The sequence below is a fragment of the Fusarium verticillioides genome, chromosome 1, assembly GCF_000149555.1.
Source record: "Fusarium verticillioides 7600 chromosome 1, whole genome shotgun sequence".
In the NCBI taxonomy this organism is placed as follows: domain Eukaryota; kingdom Fungi; phylum Ascomycota; class Sordariomycetes; order Hypocreales; family Nectriaceae; genus Fusarium; species Fusarium verticillioides.
The window spans coordinates 5,339,257-5,360,843 of NC_031675.1; the positions used below are offsets into that span (position 1 = coordinate 5,339,257).

General features: G+C 47.8%; 11 protein-coding genes across 13 annotated transcripts; 6 read left to right on the plus strand and 5 right to left on the minus strand.

The window, feature by feature from the left end:
• Positions 1 to 79: 79 nt before the first annotated feature.
• Positions 80 to 2,551, plus strand: FVEG_00326 (hypothetical protein). Of its 2 annotated transcripts, XM_018886763.1 has the most exons (4): positions 80 to 546; positions 626 to 1,047; positions 1,116 to 2,248; positions 2,294 to 2,551. In XM_018886763.1, the coding sequence occupies exons 1-4, from the start codon at positions 164 to 166 to the stop codon at positions 2,384 to 2,386; spliced, it is 2,031 nt and encodes a 676-aa protein (XP_018742399.1). In that variant the 5' UTR covers positions 80 to 163; the 3' UTR covers positions 2,387 to 2,551. The 2 variants fall into 2 exon arrangements, with proteins under 2 accessions (XP_018742399.1, XP_018742400.1); XM_018886764.1 differs by having other exon boundaries at positions 80 to 1,047.
• On the minus strand, positions 2,139 to 4,496 carry FVEG_14636 (hypothetical protein). Of its 2 annotated transcripts, XM_018903584.1 has the most exons (3): positions 4,095 to 4,496; positions 3,964 to 4,029; positions 2,139 to 3,859 (listed from the first exon to the last, which is right to left on the minus strand). In XM_018903584.1, exon 3 carries the CDS (start codon positions 3,855 to 3,857, stop codon positions 2,532 to 2,534), a length of 1,326 nt encoding a protein of 441 aa, XP_018742398.1. In that variant the 5' UTR covers positions 3,858 to 3,859; positions 3,964 to 4,029; positions 4,095 to 4,496; the 3' UTR covers positions 2,139 to 2,531. The 2 variants fall into 2 exon arrangements, with proteins under 2 accessions (XP_018742398.1, XP_018742397.1); XM_018903583.1 differs by having other exon boundaries at positions 2,139 to 4,029.
• A 1,098-nt stretch (positions 4,497 to 5,594) lies between these two features.
• On the plus strand, positions 5,595 to 6,914 carry FVEG_00325 (hypothetical protein; the record flags this gene model as incomplete). Its single annotated transcript, XM_018886762.1, has 1 exon — positions 5,595 to 6,914. One exon carries the CDS (start codon positions 5,595 to 5,597, stop codon positions 6,912 to 6,914), a length of 1,320 nt encoding a protein of 439 aa, XP_018742396.1.
• A 294-nt stretch (positions 6,915 to 7,208) lies between these two features.
• FVEG_00324 (hypothetical protein) lies at positions 7,209 to 8,400 on the minus strand (the record flags this gene model as incomplete). The annotated part of the gene is made up of 1 exon (XM_018886761.1): positions 7,209 to 8,400. The coding sequence occupies one exon, from the start codon at positions 8,398 to 8,400 to the stop codon at positions 7,291 to 7,293; it is 1,110 nt and encodes a 369-aa protein (XP_018742395.1). The 3' UTR covers positions 7,209 to 7,290.
• An 835-nt stretch (positions 8,401 to 9,235) lies between these two features.
• On the minus strand, positions 9,236 to 10,803 carry FVEG_00323 (hypothetical protein; the record flags this gene model as incomplete). The annotated part of the gene is made up of 3 exons (XM_018886760.1): positions 9,236 to 9,395; positions 9,458 to 9,624; positions 9,718 to 10,803. 3 exons carry the CDS (start codon positions 10,801 to 10,803, stop codon positions 9,236 to 9,238), a joined length of 1,413 nt encoding a protein of 470 aa, XP_018742394.1.
• A 694-nt stretch (positions 10,804 to 11,497) lies between these two features.
• FVEG_00322 (hypothetical protein) lies at positions 11,498 to 12,180 on the plus strand (the record flags this gene model as incomplete). Its single annotated transcript, XM_018886759.1, has 4 exons — positions 11,498 to 11,610; positions 11,734 to 11,882; positions 11,941 to 12,088; positions 12,171 to 12,180. 4 exons carry the CDS (start codon positions 11,498 to 11,500, stop codon positions 12,178 to 12,180), a joined length of 420 nt encoding a protein of 139 aa, XP_018742393.1.
• A 1,183-nt stretch (positions 12,181 to 13,363) lies between these two features.
• FVEG_00321 (hypothetical protein) lies at positions 13,364 to 14,850 on the minus strand (the record flags this gene model as incomplete). The annotated part of the gene is made up of 2 exons (XM_018886758.1): positions 13,364 to 13,903; positions 14,389 to 14,850. 2 exons carry the CDS (start codon positions 14,848 to 14,850, stop codon positions 13,364 to 13,366), a joined length of 1,002 nt encoding a protein of 333 aa, XP_018742392.1.
• A 474-nt stretch (positions 14,851 to 15,324) lies between these two features.
• On the plus strand, positions 15,325 to 16,227 carry FVEG_00320 (hypothetical protein; the record flags this gene model as incomplete). Its single annotated transcript, XM_018886757.1, has 1 exon — positions 15,325 to 16,227. One exon carries the CDS (start codon positions 15,325 to 15,327, stop codon positions 16,225 to 16,227), a length of 903 nt encoding a protein of 300 aa, XP_018742391.1.
• Positions 16,228 to 17,005: 778 nt separating this feature from the next.
• Positions 17,006 to 17,997, plus strand: FVEG_14635 (hypothetical protein; the record flags this gene model as incomplete). The annotated part of the gene is made up of 2 exons (XM_018903582.1): positions 17,006 to 17,272; positions 17,395 to 17,997. 2 exons carry the CDS (start codon positions 17,006 to 17,008, stop codon positions 17,995 to 17,997), a joined length of 870 nt encoding a protein of 289 aa, XP_018742390.1.
• Positions 17,998 to 18,062: 65 nt separating this feature from the next.
• On the plus strand, positions 18,063 to 19,941 carry FVEG_14634 (hypothetical protein; the record flags this gene model as incomplete). Its single annotated transcript, XM_018903581.1, has 4 exons — positions 18,063 to 18,516; positions 18,582 to 18,672; positions 18,745 to 19,187; positions 19,268 to 19,941. The coding sequence occupies 4 exons, from the start codon at positions 18,063 to 18,065 to the stop codon at positions 19,939 to 19,941; spliced, it is 1,662 nt and encodes a 553-aa protein (XP_018742389.1).
• A 195-nt stretch (positions 19,942 to 20,136) lies between these two features.
• Positions 20,137 to 21,411, minus strand: FVEG_00319 (hypothetical protein; the record flags this gene model as incomplete). The annotated part of the gene is made up of 1 exon (XM_018886756.1): positions 20,137 to 21,411. The coding sequence occupies one exon, from the start codon at positions 21,409 to 21,411 to the stop codon at positions 20,137 to 20,139; it is 1,275 nt and encodes a 424-aa protein (XP_018742388.1).
• Positions 21,412 to 21,587: the final 176 nt, after the last annotated feature.

Sequence of the window (21,587 nt, forward strand, 5' to 3'; positions counted from 1 at the left end):
GATCTGAAAAGTCTAGAAACTCAACGGCAACAGGTCCGATAACCGATAGCTATCTGACGTTAGTTACTGTGAAGTTGAATCTAAATTAAATTCGGTGCCTCTCTGTCGTAGCCGGCTCTCTCACTTCTTCACTTTGCACTTTGGGAAGAGAAACTCTCACAGCATGTATCATACAGTGCCCTATACGATCGAGTCTCCGGGCTATCTCAAGGTGGCAGGCGAGAGTCTTCCTCGTCGTCATCCTCGAGCCAAACATGGCCTCCTACGATATCCCTCCGCAGGAGTGCTAACTGTCTTCGATATCGTGCGCCGTAGCGCTAAATTGTACCCTGATAACAAGGCTGTCGGTAGCCGAAGACTCATCAAGATGCACCGCGAGTTCAAGATAATACAAGACAAAGAAAAAGAATGGATATACTATGAATTGGGCCCTTACAATTACTTGAGCTATTCACAATACGAACTGCTCGCCATCCAGATCGGCTCTGGTCTGCGCAAGTTGGGCCTCTCTAGCAGTAACAAGGTATATTTATTTGGTACGACTAGGTATGTCTTCCCTCCATGCAAAGACCCCTGAGGACTTTGACTCGGCAATTGTCTGATGTTATCTATTTAATGTGGGCAGCGCAAATTGGATATCCATGTCACACGGATGTGCCTCCCAAGGAATTCCCATCGTCACAGGTTACGACACGCTTAGTGCAACGGACATTCAACATTCTTTGTCGCAAACTCACGCTGAGGTGATATATCTTGACCCACATCTTCTGGGTACTGCAAGCATTGCACTCGAAAACTCCCAAGTAAAAACCGTTATTATCAATACAGGTTCCATATTTTCCGGGGGTTACGATATTGATCAGTTCAGGAACGAGCACCCGCAATTCAACGTAATCACGTATGAGGAACTTATCCAGCTTGGAAGACACAATCTGAAGGAACCGATCCCCGTCAAGTCATCTGATCTCTTTTGTATCATGTATACCTCTGGCTCTACAGGGCTTCCAAACGGTTGCTGCATCACCCACGAAAACTTTCTTGCAGGCAGTAAGTAGAGGCTTCAACCGCCTGTTCCAAAACAAATGCTAAAGTAGAGCTGACCAGATCCTCAACAGTCACTGGACTATTAGGTGGTATAGATGACTTCGTTAGCGACCAAGAACGTGTTCTTGCATATTTGCCTTTGGCCCATATCTTCGAGATGGCACTTGAAAATCTGGTCATGTATATCGGCGGCACACTCGGTTATGGTAACCCCAAGACCCTTACTGATGCCTCTCTCCGAGAATGTAATGGAGACATGGTTGAGTTCAAGCCTACTATAATGGTTGGAGTCCCGCAGATTTGGGAGACCATCAGGAAAGCTGTCCTCTCCAAGCTTAACTGCTCCGGTTTTGTTGCCAAAACGGTGTTCTGGACTGCGATGAGCTTCAAGTCCTTTGCCGTGAGGTATAGTCTACCTGGCAAAGGTGTATTCGATGATTTGGTATTCGGCAGAGTTCGGCAAATGACAGGTGGACGACTGCGGTATATCCTCAACGGCAGCAGCGGCATCGCAGATAGCACCAAGGAGTTCCTCTCACTAATAGTGGCAGAGATGCTTACAGGATATGGGCTCACCGAGACATGTGCCAATGGTGCATTGAGCTCTCCTTTTGAGCAAACAACTAGCGCAATCGGTTCCACTTCACCTGCTATAGATGTGAAGCTCGTCTCTATTCCCGAGCTGGGGTATTTCACAGATGCGGACGCTGGCCCTTGTCAAGGCGAGATCTTGGTACGCGGACCAGCAGTCTTCAAGGGATATTTCAACAATCCTCAAGGGACTGAAAAGGCCTTTGCCCCGGGAGGATGGTTTAAAACAGGCGACATTGGCGAGTTTGATGATCGTGGTCATCTCAAGATTATTGACCGTATCAAGAGCCTTGTCAAAATGCAAGGTGGCGAGTATATCGCCCTGGAAAAGCTTGAATCCATCTACAGGACATCTCAAGCCATTCTTCAAGTCATGGTACATGCAGATTTCGAATATACAAGGCCAATTGTCATCATCATGCCAAACACAAAATTCCTGCAGGACAAGTCCCGGGAGCTTGGCTTTAGTGATGATGATAGTACCTTGAGCAGCGAAAGAATGTCAGCATATGTCCTCGACGATCTCCAGGATATAGCCAGGCGGTCCGGCTTATCCAAGATTGAAACAGTAACCGGAGTTGTTATAACGGATATTGAATGGACCCCACAGAGTGTATGTTGACCGGAACATATCGCGACCTTGCTAAATCTTTGTTAGGGACTAGTCACTCCGACGATGAAGCTTAACCGGAGGTTCATCTTGAACTACTTTAGAGATGAAGTGGAAAAGTGTATGCAAAGCATTGGATGAATTAACGGGTTCGGTTGAGAGGGTGGTATAGAGATCTTCAGGATGAGGTTCAGATGATAATGAGTGCGTCAGTCGTCGTCATCAACACCATCATTATAACAGAAAGAAAATCAATCTCAGAACATCAAACTTGCCATTACCAGCGCTATACAACGGCTATTGGCCTCACTCTAACCTTCAAGCCTCCAACTATCCTAGACGTTGCCCCTCTACTGATGCTGATATTTCTTTCGTCCAGCAGGCTTTCGTCTTCAATCTGAAACTCAAAATTCGCAATTAGAGTAGCTAATAGAATAGCAAACTCGACCCGGGCGAATGACTGCCCGATACAGCTACGCGGTCCATGTAGGAATGTCAAGTCAGCATAGTTGCTCCGTGCCTCAGTTCGACCACGGACTTCCTCTTGGGTGACTTCTGGTGCAGCAGTTGAATCTCGTTTTTGATTCCCTATTTTAAACTTGGACTGCTCAGTGGCCTCTCGATTCCCGTTCTTGGGTGATAACCAACGGTCGGGATTGAAGTTATTCGCATCGGGGCCCCAAAGAGCAGAGTCGCGGTTCGTAACCCGCGGTGCCAGAATTATTCTGGTGCCAGCAGGTACAAATGTATGAAGAATGGTTGTGTCACACGTTGCCTCTCGCATTGTGAGTGGTATAGGGGCGAAGTACCGCATAACTTCGAGACACACTACATTCAAATATGGCAGTTTGAAGTCAATGGCTTGTTGAAGAGTATTTGAGCTGGGTCTTTCGGATCTTGGCCAACCTTTGGGATTGGGGAAATGCATTCTTATCTCTTCTCGCAACCTATTTTGTACCTCAGGCTGCTTGCAGAGAATATAGATAGCCCAAGTTAGAGCCGTGGCTGTTGTCTCGTGTCCAGCGGCAAGAAAGGTCATGAGTTGATCGATCAACTGTTCATCAGTGAATACACCATTCAAGAGAGCCACGGTGAGGATATCATTTCCAGAGTTATCAACTCCAGCTTTTTGGCGTTTGATTTTTTCTTTTCTTTCGCGAATGAGTTCCTGACACTTGGAGCGGATGACCTGTATGCCATGGCGCATCCGCTTGTTTCGTCGTAATGGAAGCCAGTTCACTAGCCGCTCGGGGAAAATGAGTCTCAGGAGAGCGAGGAAGATAGCTCCCCGAGATGGTTCAAATATCATACGATACGCTTGGTGCAGCCTGCTATCGTCATTCTGGATGGCATCGAACCCCTGGCCCATGCCAGCCCTGCCGATGATATCCAACGTAGCTCTGCTAGCCCAGTCAACGATATCTATGACTGCCGTTGTATCTGAGGTCCGCGGCGTTCCAGTAGGTATCTGCTTTTCGAGAACTGTCGCAAACTCTCCCGCAACATCCCAGAAAACAGGATAGAGATTTTTTATGTGCCGATAGTTGAAAGCTGTCTGTAAAGCCTTTCTCTGAGATTTATGCTCACTACCTTCAGCGAGCAGAACTCCCATTCCTGTAGCTTGTTTCAGCTCAGACACAATAAGGCCTGGTTTTCGGAAATCATAACTCTTGGTAGTCAGGACCTCGGCCAGGGCTTTGGGGGAGATTATGAGTAACCGTTCGAAGCCCAGGAAACTGCGGTAGCGGGCCAAGTCGACTGGCCTATTGGACAATGAATTGATCCTAGAAAATACATATCAATCTCATATCTATGAATAGTTAAGCTACATGCTTGGATACTAACATACCAGTCGCTTTGTGGAACACCTCGTGGCTCACTGACCAACCTCAGTGTTTCTTTGCTCAACCAACCATCACTTGGAACATTGGGCAGTTGACGTAAAGGTGAAAAGAAAGTAGGCCAAATGATTGCAGACCAAACGAAGTGACTGATAACGACGAATGGATACGCTTTGCACAAGGTTCGAAATAGCGCCAACAATAGCGAGGAGCCACTCGTGCCATGACGTCCAAGATCCAGACCAAAAGACCATATAGCCGACAACGCTAGGGCAACAGCAATATTGTTCAGACCACGCATACTGCCTGTTCTAGGATTGTCAACTGAAGATACGATCGATTCTCGGGCGGATTTGAGGTTTCGCTAAGAAAAAAAAAAAAAAGAAAAGAAAAGAAAAGAAAGAAAGAAAGAAAGAAGCACAGAGTCGGAAAACGAATTCAGGCAAGCGGGAATGAACAAAATAGATACGAACGAGCACACACGCAAGTAACTTGCAACCGATGCCGACTTTACCGAGACTGCGTAGCGGTAACATGACTGCATGTACGTACAGAGTACTCCGTACAACGTACCTTAGCCGAATGGCACGGCCCCCCTTGCTTAGCGGGTTAGTCAAGGGACAGATGTAAAATGATTGGGCAGACCAAGAGCTAGCCGCTGGAATGGCCCTGTAGCCCAGTCCGGCTACACTTATAGGCTTACCGGTTGTGGCTACATACCCTATATCTAACTCCGAGCTTATGATACCAAGTATTAAATGCTTCTATTTCTTTATTTTATGAAGTTGATTTATTTCTTCTAGTAGATGAAAATATAGCATATATCTGATCTTTAGAGCTTTAATGTTTTCTTTCTATTAACAACACTCCACACCAAAATGAATTCATTGGACCAGTGGCGAGACACTTGGGCCAAGGTGCTCTCGATACAACCGTCAGAAATTGATGACCAAGATTCATTCTTTGACTGTACGTTTATCTTTTCCAGCTGCACTGTATCATGTTGGCTAACTCAGTATTGAAGTGGGAGGTGATTCAGTACGCAAGGCTTAGTCCAGACTCGCTTGATACTATCACTGATGCCGTTGTATGAAACTAGGTCAAAGCCATCCAACTCTTATCCGAAGCTGCACAATCAGCGATTAATGTGGATCTGCAAACTTTCTATGATAGTATGTATCAACCTACTCAGTTGGTCTTGTGAATGCCTATGACCGACAGCCAGAATAAGACTCAACTGTAAAAGACTTTTGGAACATCATCAGCCCGCAACTCAGAGGCGAAAACCGTTCCGGACCAATCGACAGAGGTGGCTCTATTGCGACTGGTGAAGCGGACGATTCGATAGGCTTACTCAAAACTGATGTCAACCTGGAAGTGGTGGAAAAGGCTTTGAGCAAGGTCAACATAGCGCGGGAGTCCGTATGTCGGATGGCACCCATCAGCTCGATTCAAGGTGAGCGAGCTCCTCTACTCAATCACGAAGAAAGGACGAGTTCCCAAGAACCATGTTGCCTTTATGGTCTATGGAATTGAGCTATGCTGATAAGATATGTCTCATGCTGGTAGAATTCTTTCTTTATTTGGGGTTAAATGGCCATGTCGGCCTTATCAACTACGTCTACCAAGTTGAAGGGCGCGATTTGAAACAAGGCCTAGCTCGGCTAGTCAAACACCTGGAAGCCAAGAACCCAATCTTTCGTACAGTCATGATAGAGGACGACACTGGGAAGTTTACCCAGGTCCAGCTTTCGCACAGCATCTCGACCTGGACCTATCCTACAGACTTGCAGGCATATCTCGATGAAACAATGACGGGGAGACAACGCCTTGGGGCGTCACCAGTACGATACAGCCTTGTCCTCAAGGACGAGCGACACAAAGGGCAGAACTTTTTTGTCATTAGTCTCGACCACACGCACTGCGATGCCTTCTCTCGCTATCTGATCGATAAAGAGATCCTCCAGATACTGAAACAGCCGACGGAATATGCTAGTCTACAGAATCCTGAGCGTCCTTGGTATGGTGATTTTGTCAAGCATAATCGCGCGCATATTCTCGATGAACAACTTTCCCGGTACTGGGCCTCATACATGCAAGGTGCCACGCTTGCAAATGTACACCCACTCAGCGAGGCTGTGGTAGGTGGTGAACTCGACGGTGAGATGGTTGAGATTGTTCCGATCCCAGTCGTATCTCAGTCACGGGGAACCCGTGGTCAAACAAACCCATCCCATGTCATATTGGCCGCATGGGCCATGGCACTGTCCAAGCATTCAGGTCTCAAGGACATCACCTTCGGGCTTGCTCGCCATGGCAGATCTTCCGACTCGTTCACGGACTTGAGACGAGTCATGGGACCGCTGGTAACAGGGACGCCGTTCCGTGTGACACTCAACGACACCCAAGAGCGCACTGAACAATTGCTCAACAGGGTGAAGGAAGAGGTGCTAAAGACAGCCAGATGGGAGCAAGGAATGGTTCCAAATATCCATCCAGACGCTGAAGGCAACCCGTGGGTGCAGTCAATGGTCAACTTGAAGTCGGAGCTGTACGGTTTCGGGAATGAATCTTGGACTGGGGATGAAGCCGAAGCGGACATTACCGCGATCAAAATGAGGAGAGACTTGCAGCAGTATGAGTTCAAGAGCAATTGGGCCATATTGCTGTCCACTTTACAGAAGCAGGGCCAGTTGCGACTTCGAATGTACTATCAGTCGCAGCTCCTGAGTCACGATAAGGCGCAAGCATTGTTCGCCAGCTTCAAATCATTGATAGCTGAACTGGCTGCAGCAGATGGCAGTCTGGTCACAGGCTTGTTGGACTAGGATAGCTAGAGCATATTCGGACTCTTGGAGAGTTCAGAAGTTTATGGCGCTTGTGCAACCATTCTTTTTGGACAGTTGAACGTTCGTTACTTACAACTATTTAGGCAGTTAAATATAAGCTTGATATCTCTCAAGAAAATGAAGTTCCCTGTTATGAGAGATCCATACGTTCTGGCTGCCATGTGAGCTGTTGAGAAACAAAAACAAGACAGGGCTTGGAAGTGAGAATGAATGGCAACGAGAAATGAGTTGAGTGTAATTAGAGCAAACATAACAAATCAAAGATGTATGAAACCTCTATTGGCAGACGAGCCAAGGTACTTTATGTACAGATCAAAGTCTTGTCCCGTATATCTTGGTGATAAAGACACACATGCTAGTTATAGCTTCTTGTGGTCATACCCTTCAACATTTCCATGACCTGGCTTCCGCTGTCGTAGATTTGCTCCTCCAAGCACTTAAAAGGCCTCCCGAGTAGTCTTTCTGCTGAGCCGACATCATAATCAGTATGGTACCAATCATACGTGCCCCTTGCTCCAAAAGTCGCCGATTCACTTTCCCACCACTCTCGAGGAAATCTCCTCCTGACAATCTCTCCGATCTCCTCTGGCTTAAACTTGACGCCTAGTATGAAATCCCGATGCGCTCCGACTTTCAGTGGTAGCAATTCATGATCGTTCAGGGCGTTGACATGGACTTGTGCAACATCGTCAACATGGCAGCAAACTGCCTCGAGCCTGATACCATCCCATGGTTTATGGCGCATGACGAGACCAATACCGAAGATGTTACTGCCATTCGTCACATCGGATGGTGTTGCTGCTAGTCCCTTGGGCCCGAACACGAAAGATGGCATAATGTTGATAACGTCGAAATGTAGTGGTAAGGTCGTTGGGCCACCATCAGCTGTGGCCAGAAAAGCATCTGTAGCATTGAGAGCTGCAGTCTTGGCTGCAGTATAAGCCTTGAGTGAGTCGCCCTTGTAATACTCAGCATCATAGTCAGCATGGCGATCCAGGGGCGTGACACAGCGACCAGCAGGTGATTGCGATACCACGGGGTGCTGGTCCACGATAGCTGAGACTGAAGATGTAATGACGACTCTTCGTACAGAAGGACAATTATGGGCTGCTCGCAGGATATTTCTCGTCCCCTGGACAGCCACGTCAATTATTGCCTCTTTCAAGTCCGTGCTTGTACCTCGACGAAGAGCACTCGCAACATGAACCACGTGGGTCACATTTGAGAGAACAAGACCAAAGGCATCTGGTGCCGTGAAGTTGGGGACGCGGACAAATGAGAGGTCAAGGTCCTGGGCGCTGAGGGCTTCTTGGACAGGACCAGAAGAGAGGATAGCGTCTGCTCGGCTCATGTCACGTAGTGTTGCGCGAACATTGTACCCTGCTTGTAGAGTCTTGACAAGCACAGCATAGCCCACATGTCCGGTTGCGCCAGTGAGAAGGACAAGCTCTTGACCCCGACTCATCTTTTGTCCGCTGTAGCTTGTAACCGATAAGTAAGATGACCAACGTGAGGACTTTGGGAGCTGTATCTAGTCTTCAATCCCGCTTACATACGCTGTATTTAACGTGTCTTGTATAACTATTGGAATACTTGATGTCACCTGACACAACGACAGCCCGACGATGATCAATGGCCTATCTCTTCACACGGAGAACACATAACGCGTTTCATTTGATGCGTGACGTATTTAGGAAAAACAGCCACGGATCAGTACGCGAAGTGAGGACGGTATGGTAGACGACTACATGCACTGAAGGGTTTAGCAATACGTACGTACTAACTACTAACCTAGTTCCTTAGTTCAGACTGCGGATAACCCAATTCGGTATCCGGGCACTAGGATAATTTTATTTCATCGCTTATTATACTGCATTCGATATCCGAAATTCTGGAGTATCCATACAATCAGCCGCATCCTTTCCCTGATCTAGTTAGGCCGCTTTTCCCCTGCTCACTCACCTCACTCATCCATCACGAGAAAACAAGGCTTCGAGGCGAACAATTATCGCCATCTTTACAGTCTCGTATCTTCAAATTACGGGATGCTTTACAGTTGGAGAGAGATCCATCACAGGTTTTATGCAAATCTCGAGATCAATGGTCTGGCTGACCATTAGGCACGATGAGATATATTTCATACCGCTTTAGCCTATCTATGCATACATAAGATATCAGTTATTCAGGCTATTGGATAGTAGATAGGTAATACTGGCAGTTATAGGATGCGGCAGGGCTTTTGGAACGGATCTCGCAGTACATTATAAGTGCCTATAGCCAATCCCACTCAACCTGTGCTTCTACTTTCGTGCCTTGGTGAATTTCACCATTAATGGGCGTTTCTCCCAGAAGATATACATCTTTTGATCCAAGAGCCAGTTTCCTTTGTCGGGGCATAACTCTATATCGTAGTGCCATAGTAACTTGCAAAGAATCAGACGCATCTCGTGATAAGCCAGACTAAGAAGCGAGTGACCGTGTCAGTAAGACTTGTTCTTGGAGGGTTTGCCGGTTCTACCAACTTCTGTCCGATGCAATTTCGGGGACCGATCAAAAAAGGCTGCAGAATGCCCTTGCGGTCACTTTCATACCCAGTGCCTGGTAGCCACCGCTCTGGAATAAACGAGTACGGGTCTTTGAAATTCAAGTCGGAGTAGTACGCTGCGCATTGTGGTATCGTAAGTCGAACCTACATCGATGGCATCAAAAGTTGGTCAGAAGAACGGTACGATATCGAGCAATGAGTGAATCGTGTGTGGGCGAGTGATGGATAACTACTTACGCGACCTGGAACCCGCTCCCCGAGCACTTGGCCACCAGTTTTGGGCGTGACGCGAGATGGCCCGATGGGAACAGGGGGATAGCAGCGTAACCCTTCGCTCAGGCACGCACTGAGATACGGTAACCTAGCAAGATTCTCAACTGTAAGCTCCTCAATAGATCCAAAACTGCCACGAATTTCCTCGACAAGCCTCTGTAGCTTCTCAGGGTTTTTCAGTAACAAGTAAGTCAGGCCACTGAGCAGTGTAGCGGTCGTTTCCGTACCGGCGATCATGAAGATGTCGGCATTAGCATGCATTTGAGGGTGGGTTAGGCCTCGTCCTTCTGGCTGGCTGAGAACTAGGTTCCAGATATCTGGACGATCGAGGCCCTTTTCAAGCCGGCGATTAACACGATCGACAGTATGCTGCTTATGGATCTCGTGTGCCCTTTGGATGGAAGGTGGTGAGAATTTCTTGACTAGCCACGGGAGTGGTGGAAAGTCGAAGATGAAGAGGAATATCCCTGCAGTCTTGATGTCGCGGAAAAGGTTTTGAACCCATTCACTATACGAAGAATTCTTCAGCAGGCCAAGAGGTTCACCAAAAGTGAGATCTCCCATGATGTCAAAGGTGGTAAAGTTGTACAACTTGACCGCGTCGAACTCTTGATCTCTGTTATCATCGATGCCCCGGCGGATGAGATGGACAAGCTGATCACTGTACTTGGACAGCAGAGGTTCTTGCTGTTTCAGCGCCCTGTCCGAGAAAGCAGGCAAGAAGAGACGTCTGACACGGTTATGCTCGGCATCGTTGGGCTCCGAGAACATGCTGGGAACATCATCATCGCGAGAGGGGATGGTCCAATCGATTCCGTTCTGCTCTTTTTCACCGGGCTTGTAGGCATAGATATCTTTCCAAGCGTCTGGACTGACGTAGCTAATCATGTCAGGGGCAATTCGCACGACCTCGCCGTATCGGGCGTGCTGCTCCCGGAGCCACGGCGCGACGTTACCGGTAGACATGGCCCAGTGATATCGGAAACTGGTCGCACCGGCAATTGTAGGTCCCGGGAATTTGGATGCTCGATGGAAGAAGATGTTGTACATGACCACACCGAATGAAAAAAGGGCCAGCTTTCAATCATCATGAGTTGGTTAGCCTCAACCCTGTTTCCAACTTGGACCATTTTGTTTGTCATCCATACCATTGCCATGCACGTAAAGGCCAAACAAAGCCACCACCTAGCATCGCAGATTGCTGTGATTTGATACATCTATGATGCTTAGATAAGAAGAAGGGAGGGACTCGAGTCTCTTGAAAACAATGCACGACAGAGTAATGGGATTGAAATGTGTCTGTCTATCTAGGTAGTCACAAAACACGGAACTACCCATCTCAACCGAATCCTTTATGTATGAATGGTCTTGCGAACCAATGGAATAGTGAGAGCAACCGTAGTCCTAACTAGGCCCTCTTTCCAAGTCAGTGACGGAATCGGGAACAGACAAGGAGCCCGGCTAACCGATCGGAGTGATCTGATCTGCCGGCCTCTCGGTTTGACCCGACCCGACCCTTTGTAGGCGGTATACGGGTGTCCCAAACTGGAAATCTGGGGAATCAGCCTTGGTGGGTAAGTAAGCACAAGGTAGTTAGCGATTGGGGTGGTATGTACTGTTGTCCTCTTCGGGGACTCTTATATCAGCTAGAAATCGATAAGAGTGTGGTTGGAATGTTGTTTTTGCTTTTGAACATAAACAGCCTGTATCTCTCGATGCCCGACGGCTATATAGATCTATAGCCATGTCCCTCTATGATAAATCCGTCACCGCCACACGATCGGCACACAGGACTTCGGATACTCTTCACTCGTTGGTTGCGGGGTCCGTGGCTGGTGGCCTTGAGATCGGCATGTTGTCAGCCGTCCTCTCTCCATTCATTTAGTGGCTAACTTGAGATGCCAGCAATTACGTATCCTGCAGAATGTACGGTACAATGGTTCTTAGTCTTTCGAGAAGGGAGTAACATCGCTAACCAAGATCATCCGATACAGTTGCGAAAACGCGTCTGCAGCTTAATCAAGTTTCAGGACGGAATAAGCAGAATGTGCCTTGGCCGAGATTTGGGTTACAGTGGTACTCGGGATGTATACCATTTCTCATAGGCAACTCGGTTAAAACAAGTATCCGTAAATCTTTCATGTTCATAAGTACACTCTACGATTTTGCTGATCTGGGGTTTGTTAGGATTCGTCTCCTTCGACGGATACCAGAAGTTACTTGCTGATGACGATGGGAATATATCCAGGTTCGGCATTCTTCTGGCAGGTTTTGGTGCTGGGGCGACCGAGTCCCTACTGGCCGTGACACCGAGTGAGCGCATCAAGACAATCATGTATGTTCTAGATCCATGTTCTATTTGTTTATTCGATCATCATTCTTTCTGACTTGGAAAAGTATCGAGGACCGCAGATTAGAGAAGCCTAGGATTCGAAACTCATTCCATGCCATGTCCATCATTGCCCGGGACCACGGGCTGAGTGGTTTCTTTCAAGGATTCTGGCCTACTACCGCTCGACAGTCCGCAGGCAGCGCTATCCGACTAGGATCCTACACATTCTTGAAGCAGGTTGTACAATCACGAACGCCCCAAGGGGGGAAGATAGGCACTGTCAAAACCTTTATCATCGGGAGTCTAGCAGGGTTAATCACGGTTTATCTGACACAGCCACTGGACACTATAAAGACTCGCATGCAAAGACTTGAAGCAAGGACAAGATACGGGAATGCATTCATCTGCGCGAGAGGCATCTTGGAGCAAGAAGGCTTTACTGCCTTCTGGAGTGGCGCGGTCGCTCGCTCGCTAAGACTCGTAATGAGCGGTGGGATTGTGTTTATGGTATATGAGAAAGTAGTAGAGGGTTTGGATGTCATTAGTCCCGCAAAGAGGTATGAGATAGCGGCTTGATATCTTCTTCGTTGTTGATTTTTGCCATGTTTAGTTTGTAGCTTGTAGCCTGGGGTACCATAAAGAAATTGAATATAATCCAAGGATGTAAGCAACTTACAGTAGGTACAAAATGCGGCAAGAAAACCAGTCAAGCCTAGGTGTAGAGTCGGCAATCGGATATTTTATATAAAGCAACGGAAACTAGCCGCAGATGTATCTACCTATTTTGTCTCACTCAATCATGAGAAAAAGATGCTATCTTCTTCCATGTAAGTCACGCCTGTGCATCAGCAAGTAAGAGGTGGCCCATGTAATTATGAATGAAAATAACGGTTGAACGAGCAATATTCGCAAGAGTACCAAGTTTCTTCAACTTGTTCACATTCAATTTCCCTGTCTTGCTATGAGAATCAACATTATGCCAACTCTCCTCTGTCATACATTTCTGACAGTAAAGTTCTTCTTGGCTTTCCGGTCCGATTATAGGGGATTTCTTGAACAAGAAGGACCTTCAGCATGAGATGTGAGTATACTGCGAACTTCATCTTTCTTCAAGGGGTAGGTGGGTGTTCCTCACCTTATCTGGTACTTTGAACATCACTACATGATGGCGCATATGCTTCTTCACAGCAGTTATCGTAATTGCTGATTTTGCAGTGATTGCAAGGCCTGCATGCTATATCAGCTACAAAGGCAAACTACATCATGGAAGGGGGGTTTTTACGTACCAATAACCTCACCATATATCTCGTCACTGATCCGGAAGCAAGCAGCATCGTTGACTTGATCATGTAACCGAGCCACATGCTCGATTTCGGCAGGGCTGATTTTTTCGCCGCCCTTGTTGATGATCTCTTTGACCCTTCCGATCAAGGCCAAGTACTGGCGTGGTTTTATCACACCAAGGTCACCGGTGCGGAAAAATCCATTGGGTAGAAATGCTTCCCTGTTCGCGGCAGGGTTATTAGTATAACCCGCCATGATATTCTTACCCCGAAGACAAATCTCTCCCTTAACACCGAGTTCTTTGGTGAGTCTGGCCACGGGCTCTGTGTTTTCGATTCCATCAAGATCGCCATTGGGTTCCAAACCCGGTGCTCGCTCTGGTGGTAGGATCATGACATCTACGGCGTCAGGAATAGGGTATTGACCTGGATGTCTTTTGATAGCGGTACTTGTTTCCGTCACCGGAAATGGGTTGCAGAATATTGCTGGAGCTGTCTCGGTCATTCCATAAACCTCCAATAGTGGGACTCCCAACTTTTGCAATCTGTTAAATAAATCAAGGCTCATATCGCTGCCCCCAGAGCGTATAAATCTCAGTGTCGCTGGCACACCGCCTTTCGGCATAGGAAAGGAAAGTAGAAGGTGATGAAGTGTCGGAACGGCGTGATACCAGGTAATGGAGTAATCTTGGCAATCCTGCCAGAATGTTGCTGGGAGAGAAGCCGGTATAACGGCACAGCCTCCCGTGAACAGGGTTGGCAACAAACTCCCTGCAATGCCAATGATGTGGAATAGTGGTGTTATAAGAAAGGAACCGGTCTTTGAATGTGATTTTATGCGCTGATGTGATTATACGCATTGCCAACAAGAATGTTAGTGTGTGTGAGTTGAACTGACTTGGGGTGCTCCCGTGGTGCCGCCTTGTGAATAACTCAAGGACCTTGTCTTCTGCCAAAACATGGTCGCGAGAGTACACCATGCAAGGGGGATGGGTTGGAAGTTTCATCGCCACGATTTACCAGCTTCAATGCTAAACAAAAGCTCAGTCGTCCACTTTGCGGATATCTGTGGCATGAGGCTACTGGCAGGCCCAAGTCCTGAGCAGCAAGCACAGCCGCCGCCGCCGGACTGGCTTCAGAAGGCATCACAGCAACCAGATCCGGAGTCATGAGAGAAAAGATCTGCTTGCACTCCTCCCGCGTGGAGTTGGGGTGGATTGGTGCTGAAATGGCACGTTGCCGGATAGTTGCAAGTAAAACGGTTACAAATGCAAGGCCATTGGGCAACACTATCGCTACCTTACTGCCAACCGAGATTCCGAGAGTGGCGAGGTCATGCTGCAAAGATTGTGTCAAATCAGTAAGATGGGCATACGGCACTACTTCTTCTGACGTGTTTGCGGTTCGGGGAATAATGATAGAGGGGGAATCGAGCCTTTCCAAGGCCTCTGGAAGCACAAGTACATGCGTGAGGGTATCCATTGTGTGGGAATCGTAAAAGGGCGTGTTGATTGGGACGATTGGACCTCAAAAAGGGCAAGTCAACAGTTAAAATGGCCTCTAAGAGGTGGAAAATAGACAGGATGGTTGCTTTGTCAAATTTCACGTTGACAGATATACCAAATTCTAGCCATAGATCCGGTAAACGTTGAGTTTGCTTATCCGGAGGCCATGCGTGAGAATGCATATCATGGTGTAGTGAATTTAACAGCTCGGTATTACTCTGTGCGGAGGTGTTACCCACTGGGATAACGTATCTGGCATCCGATGGAGTGTCCGGATATCGCTTATGGACTCTAGAGTTGCTCAGTCTCATACTTCCACATCCTATTGTGCTTAATCGTATTATATACGTCGCCTACAGACAGAGTTGGGATGCGATAGGACGCCAAGACAATTCAAACGTCACTCCTAGAATATAAGATACAAACATTGTACCCATTCACTAAAGCCATAATGAACAAGGAAAAGGTTCCCCAGAATGCGGTACCCAATGGCCGTACCAAGCTTCGTCAGGTCACTTCGGCTACACCTCTGGACGAAGTGTTTCAATACTGGGAGGAAGACGGTGCCATCGTGATCAAAGGCCTCCTGACATCAGCTCAAGTCGAGCAACTAAATCAAGAGATGGGCCCGATCCTGCAAAAGGTGGCTATCGGGGGACATGCAAGCGACGTGCGTCTGCAGAACTTCCACGGCATGAAGACAAAGCGCGCAGGTGACCTCACCAACAACAGCGCCGTTTTTCGCGACCATCTCCTAGACAATGACTTTATACACGCCGTCTCTCAGCGCTGTTTTGCCTACCGGGGTAAAATGGGCCCAGATGCCTACTGGCTGGGCAGTGCATCTACCATCCACGTTGGCCCGGGCCAGAAACCACAGACTCTGCACCGAGATCTGGGCTCGTACCCGATCTTCTGGATGCTGGGCCCACAAGGCCCAGAGTCGCAGATCAACTTCCTTGTCGCCACGACTGATTTCACCGAGGCCAACGGCGCTACTCGCATCATCCCTGGCAGCCACAAGTGGGAGTTCAACCAGCACGGCGACCGAGACATGACAATTCCGGCTGAGATGAAGGCTGGAGATTGCTTGCTCATCAGTGGAAAAGTCATTCACGGCACTGGCGGGAACAAGACGGACCAAGAGCGTGGATGCCTGGCCGTTACTATGTGCGCCAATTTCCTTGCCCCTGAGGAGGCTCATCCATTCATCGTTAGTATGGGCACCGCCAAGAAGCTTCCGGTCCGCTCCCAGCGTTGCCTGGGATTTCGATCTCAGTGGCCACAGAGTTCCCCGGGGTTATGGACCAAGGACTACTCTGAATTGGCTTTACATCTTGGGTTAGATGATTGATTCCAGGGTACTGATTATATATATATGTAGGTACTTTGAGGTAGAATGTCTAAATTAACAGTTTTAAAACTTGAAATCAAGATAAACACTTACCAAGCTAGCACTTGACTTGTTGTGTGAAAGTGAATTACTCTGTAAACCGAGAAATCCAATATCATGCATTGGCGTTGGCAAAAACAATCCTCTGCTTTTTTGCATGAACAATATAACGGAATCTAAATACTCGATGGACCACACGAGTACGTAAAGGTAGCAGCAAATGAAGGCTATATAATGAACAAGACGCTCAACTCAATGTATCTCTACTCTCCAAGGAACAGATCTCAAAATGGCTTCCTTCTCCTGTGCCAAGCTGGGCTGGTACGAGGAATGTTGACTACCTTACCGAATGTGACATCCAGAAAACTGTTGTATGTACAACTTTCAATTATATGCTACAGGTTGAGCTGAGCTACTAGGTAGGTAGCAATGATTTATCCGTCACTCACAGAAACAGTGCCCGGAAGCATCTTTTCAAACATCCGACAGATGCCACACGGGGTATCCGAACTTCCGAATAACCCCCAGTACAACGTTGGCCTTTTGGATTCTTGGTAGCAGAGTCTACCGATCAGCTACCTTACCTAGTCAGTCCATCAGTTTCCAGTCGTTGACTCGAAATGAGGAACAGATACAAAATCATCCCGGGTTACATTTAAAACTGAGGTTTTCATACAGTGAAAGTCATAACTCTGAACAACTTCATTTTTACCTTGTGTCAGCCCTTGCATTGCCCATCATGTCCACCCAGGAAATCACTACGACTAACAGTAACATTATTGCTAGTCATGAGAGCATCATTTTTCACCCTAGCCTCAAGGGTAGAAGCAAACCTGTTGTTGGGAAACAGCTTCGGGCACCGAGAGACCCCCCAGTTTCTCTGGAGAAAAAGATCAACTTCTACATATGGGTTCTGACCATCATGCTTATCCAAGCTTGGCGGGATCTCAAGACTAGGCGCTGGTTCAAGCCACTCCAGCGAGATGATGTCGCCGGTCACTATTTTGTATGTACATATATCTATCTACCTACCTGGGAGACGTTACGTACCTACGTAATGGATGGTACAAGCTCTCAAGGACCCCCGATGTTATGAACGAACGAAACAGTTAATAATGTTCTTCTTAGTACGTCCCAATAGGCCGCCTGAATCCACGTATCCTACTCAGTGCTCCACACGACCGCGTTCTGATCAGAACGATTCCTTCATCCATGACGCGCGATTACGAGGAACTTGATGATTTCTCAGCATGTCCTCAACGCGAAATCGTGAACGCGGGCTCCAACAACTACGGAGGATTCTCTCGCGCCGAGCATAACAGCGCCTCTCTCATTGAAACGACTCTTAGATTGCTTCCCTTTAATCCACCCCCCATTGAACTCGCCTCTCGTGTTAATGAGGAACTGGCCACATACTTGGGATCAAAGGCTTGCTCGACCACTACATCAGGATTCAGTGCCAATCTGTTGGCATTCACGACGGCAGCACAGACGGCGGAGAAGTTGGGCCGTCATTGCGTATTTCTGTTGGATGCTGAATCGCATGCCTCCATGTTTACGGGCGCATTTGTCAACAAGCGAGCGACAACTCATAGATTCAAGCACAATGATATCACGGATCTAGAGTTCAAGCTGCGTATCTTGAAAGCAAAGGAGCCAGATGCACACGTCTGCGTGGCTATCGAGGGTATTTACAGGCAAGTGGATTCGACTGTACCTATTGATGAATAAATGAATGAATACCTAAGAGGACAAGCAGCTGACTTCATTTCTGCTTACATAGTCTGGCTGGTCACATGTCTCCTGCTCCAGCAATCCTTGCCCTTCGACGAGTTTACAACTTTTGCCTCCTTGTTGACGAGGCCCATGGCTTTATGGCACTTGGAAAAAGTGGTCGTGGCTCTTTTGAGTGGTGGCAAGATTGTGGTTATGACTGCCCCTTGCAGGAAGTCGACATTATGACTGGAACCATGTCCAAGAGCCTATGCTGTATTGGCGGATTTGTCTCTGCTAATGGTGTTTATGCCGCAGAGCTCGAGCGACAGAGAACACTCCAACATCAGAATGGGGCCGAGACACTCTCAACGGCGGTGTTGGTTAGGATCTTGAGCTTGATCAACAAGCCAAAACTCATCAAAGAACGAATGACTGCACTCGGGAGAAAGGCAAGCTTTGTGGCTGATTGTCTGGCCCAAGCTGGGTGTGACATACTCTCTTCGTACGGCTCTCCCGTCGTCTGCTTTCCAGTCGGTGAGTTCCCACGGGTCATTAATTGGCATAGCACTCTGGTGAAACAGGGTCTAATCGGTCAAAAGGAACAATTCAGCAAGCGTCTAGGTTTCACGAGGAAGCCATGGAAAGGGGCTTTGCAGTCGCTTGCGGTGTACCTCCCGCTACGCCATTATGGTAAGAACCTCTTCCTCCTAGTTTGGTCTCAAGAGAACCCTGGAAACTCACTGAAATTGGAACTACCTATAGGTCCTGTCGAGTCCGCGTTTGCATCTTTGCTACTACCTCTTGGGAGGATATCCTAGACTTGATCAACATGATTATAAAAGTCAGCTGCAAACTCCAACTCAAAGGCATCACCGCCACTGTCTTTACCCCCGACACTCTCCCGAAGCAATACCTCGACGATCCCTCTATTGCTGAACAAAGTATCAAGTCCGACGCTTCCATTTGTTCCTATGTCGAAAGCCTGTCCAAAACGTATCCTGGAGGTGACCTGGAAGCAAAGGCTCCCTTGAACTTGGCCCAAAGCCAAGAGGCTGTAGAAGCCAGTGTCAAGGCTTTCTCCAAGTATGGACTTGGACCCAGCTCTGCCAGGTGGTTCTATGGGACCTTTGATGTTTTTATTGCGCTTGAGAGACGACTGGCCAAGTTGTATCCATCACTGCAACGCCATTCAGGACGATGTCGAGGTCAGTTACTTACCTCCCTACCCAAACCATGGCTTCGTGCAGCACCTACATGATGCTAACATTGGGCTTGAACTATATAGCGATGCTTGGAACAGATGCCCATACCATGATGCTCTCACTGCTCAGTGCATGCGCCAACCCGTACACAAGCGGCGTCATGAACATCCTTCTCATTCCTACTACGGCTTCGCTTGCTGTCCAGGACGGTGCAGATTTGAATCGGCCAAGGGCTGAAACGAAGATTATCTACTACGAAAAATTGGATAACCTCGTTGCAAAGCTTCGAGAATTGCCTATAGATGCCTCAAAGCTGCATCTCACTCTGTACCTGCAGACCACCAGCCACGACGGTAGCAGCATACTTGACTTACCGGCGACGGTCCAAATGATTAATTCTGGGATGAATGACCCAAACCAGCTTAAAGGATTGAAGTTGATTCTTGACGACAGCGGAGGCCTTGGCAAAGTTGGCCCCCACCATCTCGGCTACCTCGACCTGATGGAGAGGGACCATGGTGTTTCCTTTTTGAACCAGTCACTTGGAATCAAGTTGGCCCCCAAAACAGAAATTATTGTGACAGGGTCATTCTTCAACGCATTCGGTCAGCAAGGAGGGTATATCATTAGCAGTGCCTCATTCATTGAAGTACACACTGTAAGTTCCAAGAGCTTTGTCTTCTCGACCCCCCCTACGCCTATCCAGGCAGCCTTGTCAGGGAAGGTATTGGAGATTTTATCGCGAGGGACATGTTGAATGTAACTAGGCAGAGTAGTAGTATTGGTAGTATAGATGGTTTGTTTGAAGGGGTATAATGCGGGCTTCAAAATCGAATATCCCTTAGCTTTAAATCACTGTATTTGGCATGAGATATTTATGAATGTGTAATTACTCTTCTTTCCTTGATTTATCTTTGGCAACAATGGTTCTCATTTGCTTAGGTAGGTATTGCTATGCTGCCATGTACAGAATCTCAACTACCTTATTCTTGTCCAACTCAACCGGATTAACTTGTGTGCAGACATCCTCCATAGCGTTTTCTGCTATCTGATGAAACTGGGCTTCGTGTATACCATACTTGGCCAGTGAATTTGGCATTCCCAGGGCACTGATATAAGCCGCTATTACGTCTCCTGGATCCGTATCTTGAGGGTGCAATCCTCTGTCGACCAGCAGCTTGGTCAGCACCGCATTCCCCCAAAACACGTCCGTGATCAACTGTAGTTTGGCTCGCAGTCTAGCATCGCCATGGCTCCAGTTGTACTTTAGCACGCAGGGTAGAATAATGCAACTTGTCTCTCCATGCCCGACCCCAAACGGGCCAAGCTGGTGTCCGATGCCATGACTAGCTCCCACGCCATTGTGGCCTGCGCGAGGACAATCCTTGAGGGCCAACATTTGGCGTAGTCTGGCGTCACAGTTCTGCCAGTCATCTTTTGTATGCAGTAGAGCGACCAGTAAAGCACCAAGGGACGCCTGGATATCCTTCTCAATGATGAGTTGGTCGCTTCCGCTGTTGTCGCCTTGCACCATGGTGGTGGCCATATTGCCATAGATGCCCTCGACGAAGTGGTCAACCGCCCGAATACCCGTTGAAAACCAGAAACGTGCAGGGGTACCGAGAGAGAGCTCCGGGTCCAAGACAACAATGTCGGCATACATGGACTGGTGGATAATGATTCTTTTCTTATGATCAGACTGTGTATTTGTGGCTCCAGCGGCGCGTGTAAACTCTGCCCCGGATAGTGTAGTGGGCACATTTATAACGGGGATGGATGCCGGCTGTACTGTCTCGTCGCTTGGTTTGGGCTTGCCCGGTTCGCAGTGAGACAAGAGGGAGTCAGCCTGCTCCAAGGTCGTGACATTGTTTGCAGCCAGCAGCCGGGCCAGTTTCACACCATCCGTGACTGAGCCGCCGCCAAGTGTGATGATGAGGTCGGCTTGTGTTTGCCTCAAGTCACGCAAAAGTCCAAAGACCTGTTCCCATGGCGTGTGTTGAGCGATGCCATTGTACTCTCCAACAATATGAATGAGTCCAAGAGCGTTTTTGAGATCCTCTAGGGCTTGGCTTCTGCTTAATGACCTAGATGCGACAATGTAGATACGATGTGAATTCAAGGCCTTTGCATGATGTGCGCAAGCGCGCCAGAACGGAATACCATACGAGATGTATGGTTTAGAGTTCCGGGAGTTTGCTTGGTGGAACTGGTGATGATCAAGACTCATGTTCGCTCTTTTTTGTTTGTTTGTGATGAACACCTAATAATGGTGATAAGAAACCATCTCTTTGTCCAACAGAAATGAATGTGCTTGTATGCTAGTTAAAGCATATTATTTTAATCCGAGTCAAGCCGTCTTGTGTGTACACCAACTCAATTCCCTTCCCTTTTCAGTAACCGATA

Coding starts and splice junctions, on each gene's coding strand:
- FVEG_00326 (XM_018886763.1), top strand. CDS start 164: ATGTATCATACAGTGCCCTATACGATCGAGTCTCCGGGCTATCTCAAG. Junction 547..625: donor TATTTATTTGGTACGACTAG/GTATGTCTTCCC, acceptor TAATGTGGGCAG/CGCAAATTGGATATCCATGT. Junction 2,249..2,293: donor TTGAATGGACCCCACAGAGT/GTATGTTGACCG, acceptor AATCTTTGTTAG/GGACTAGTCACTCCGACGAT.
- FVEG_14636 (XM_018903583.1), bottom strand. CDS start 4,387: ATGCGTGGTCTGAACAATATTGCTGTTGCCCTAGCGTTGTCGGCTATA. Junction 4,030..4,094: donor GGTGTTCCACAAAGCGACTG/GTATGTTAGTAT, acceptor TGTATTTTCTAG/GATCAATTCATTGTCCAATA.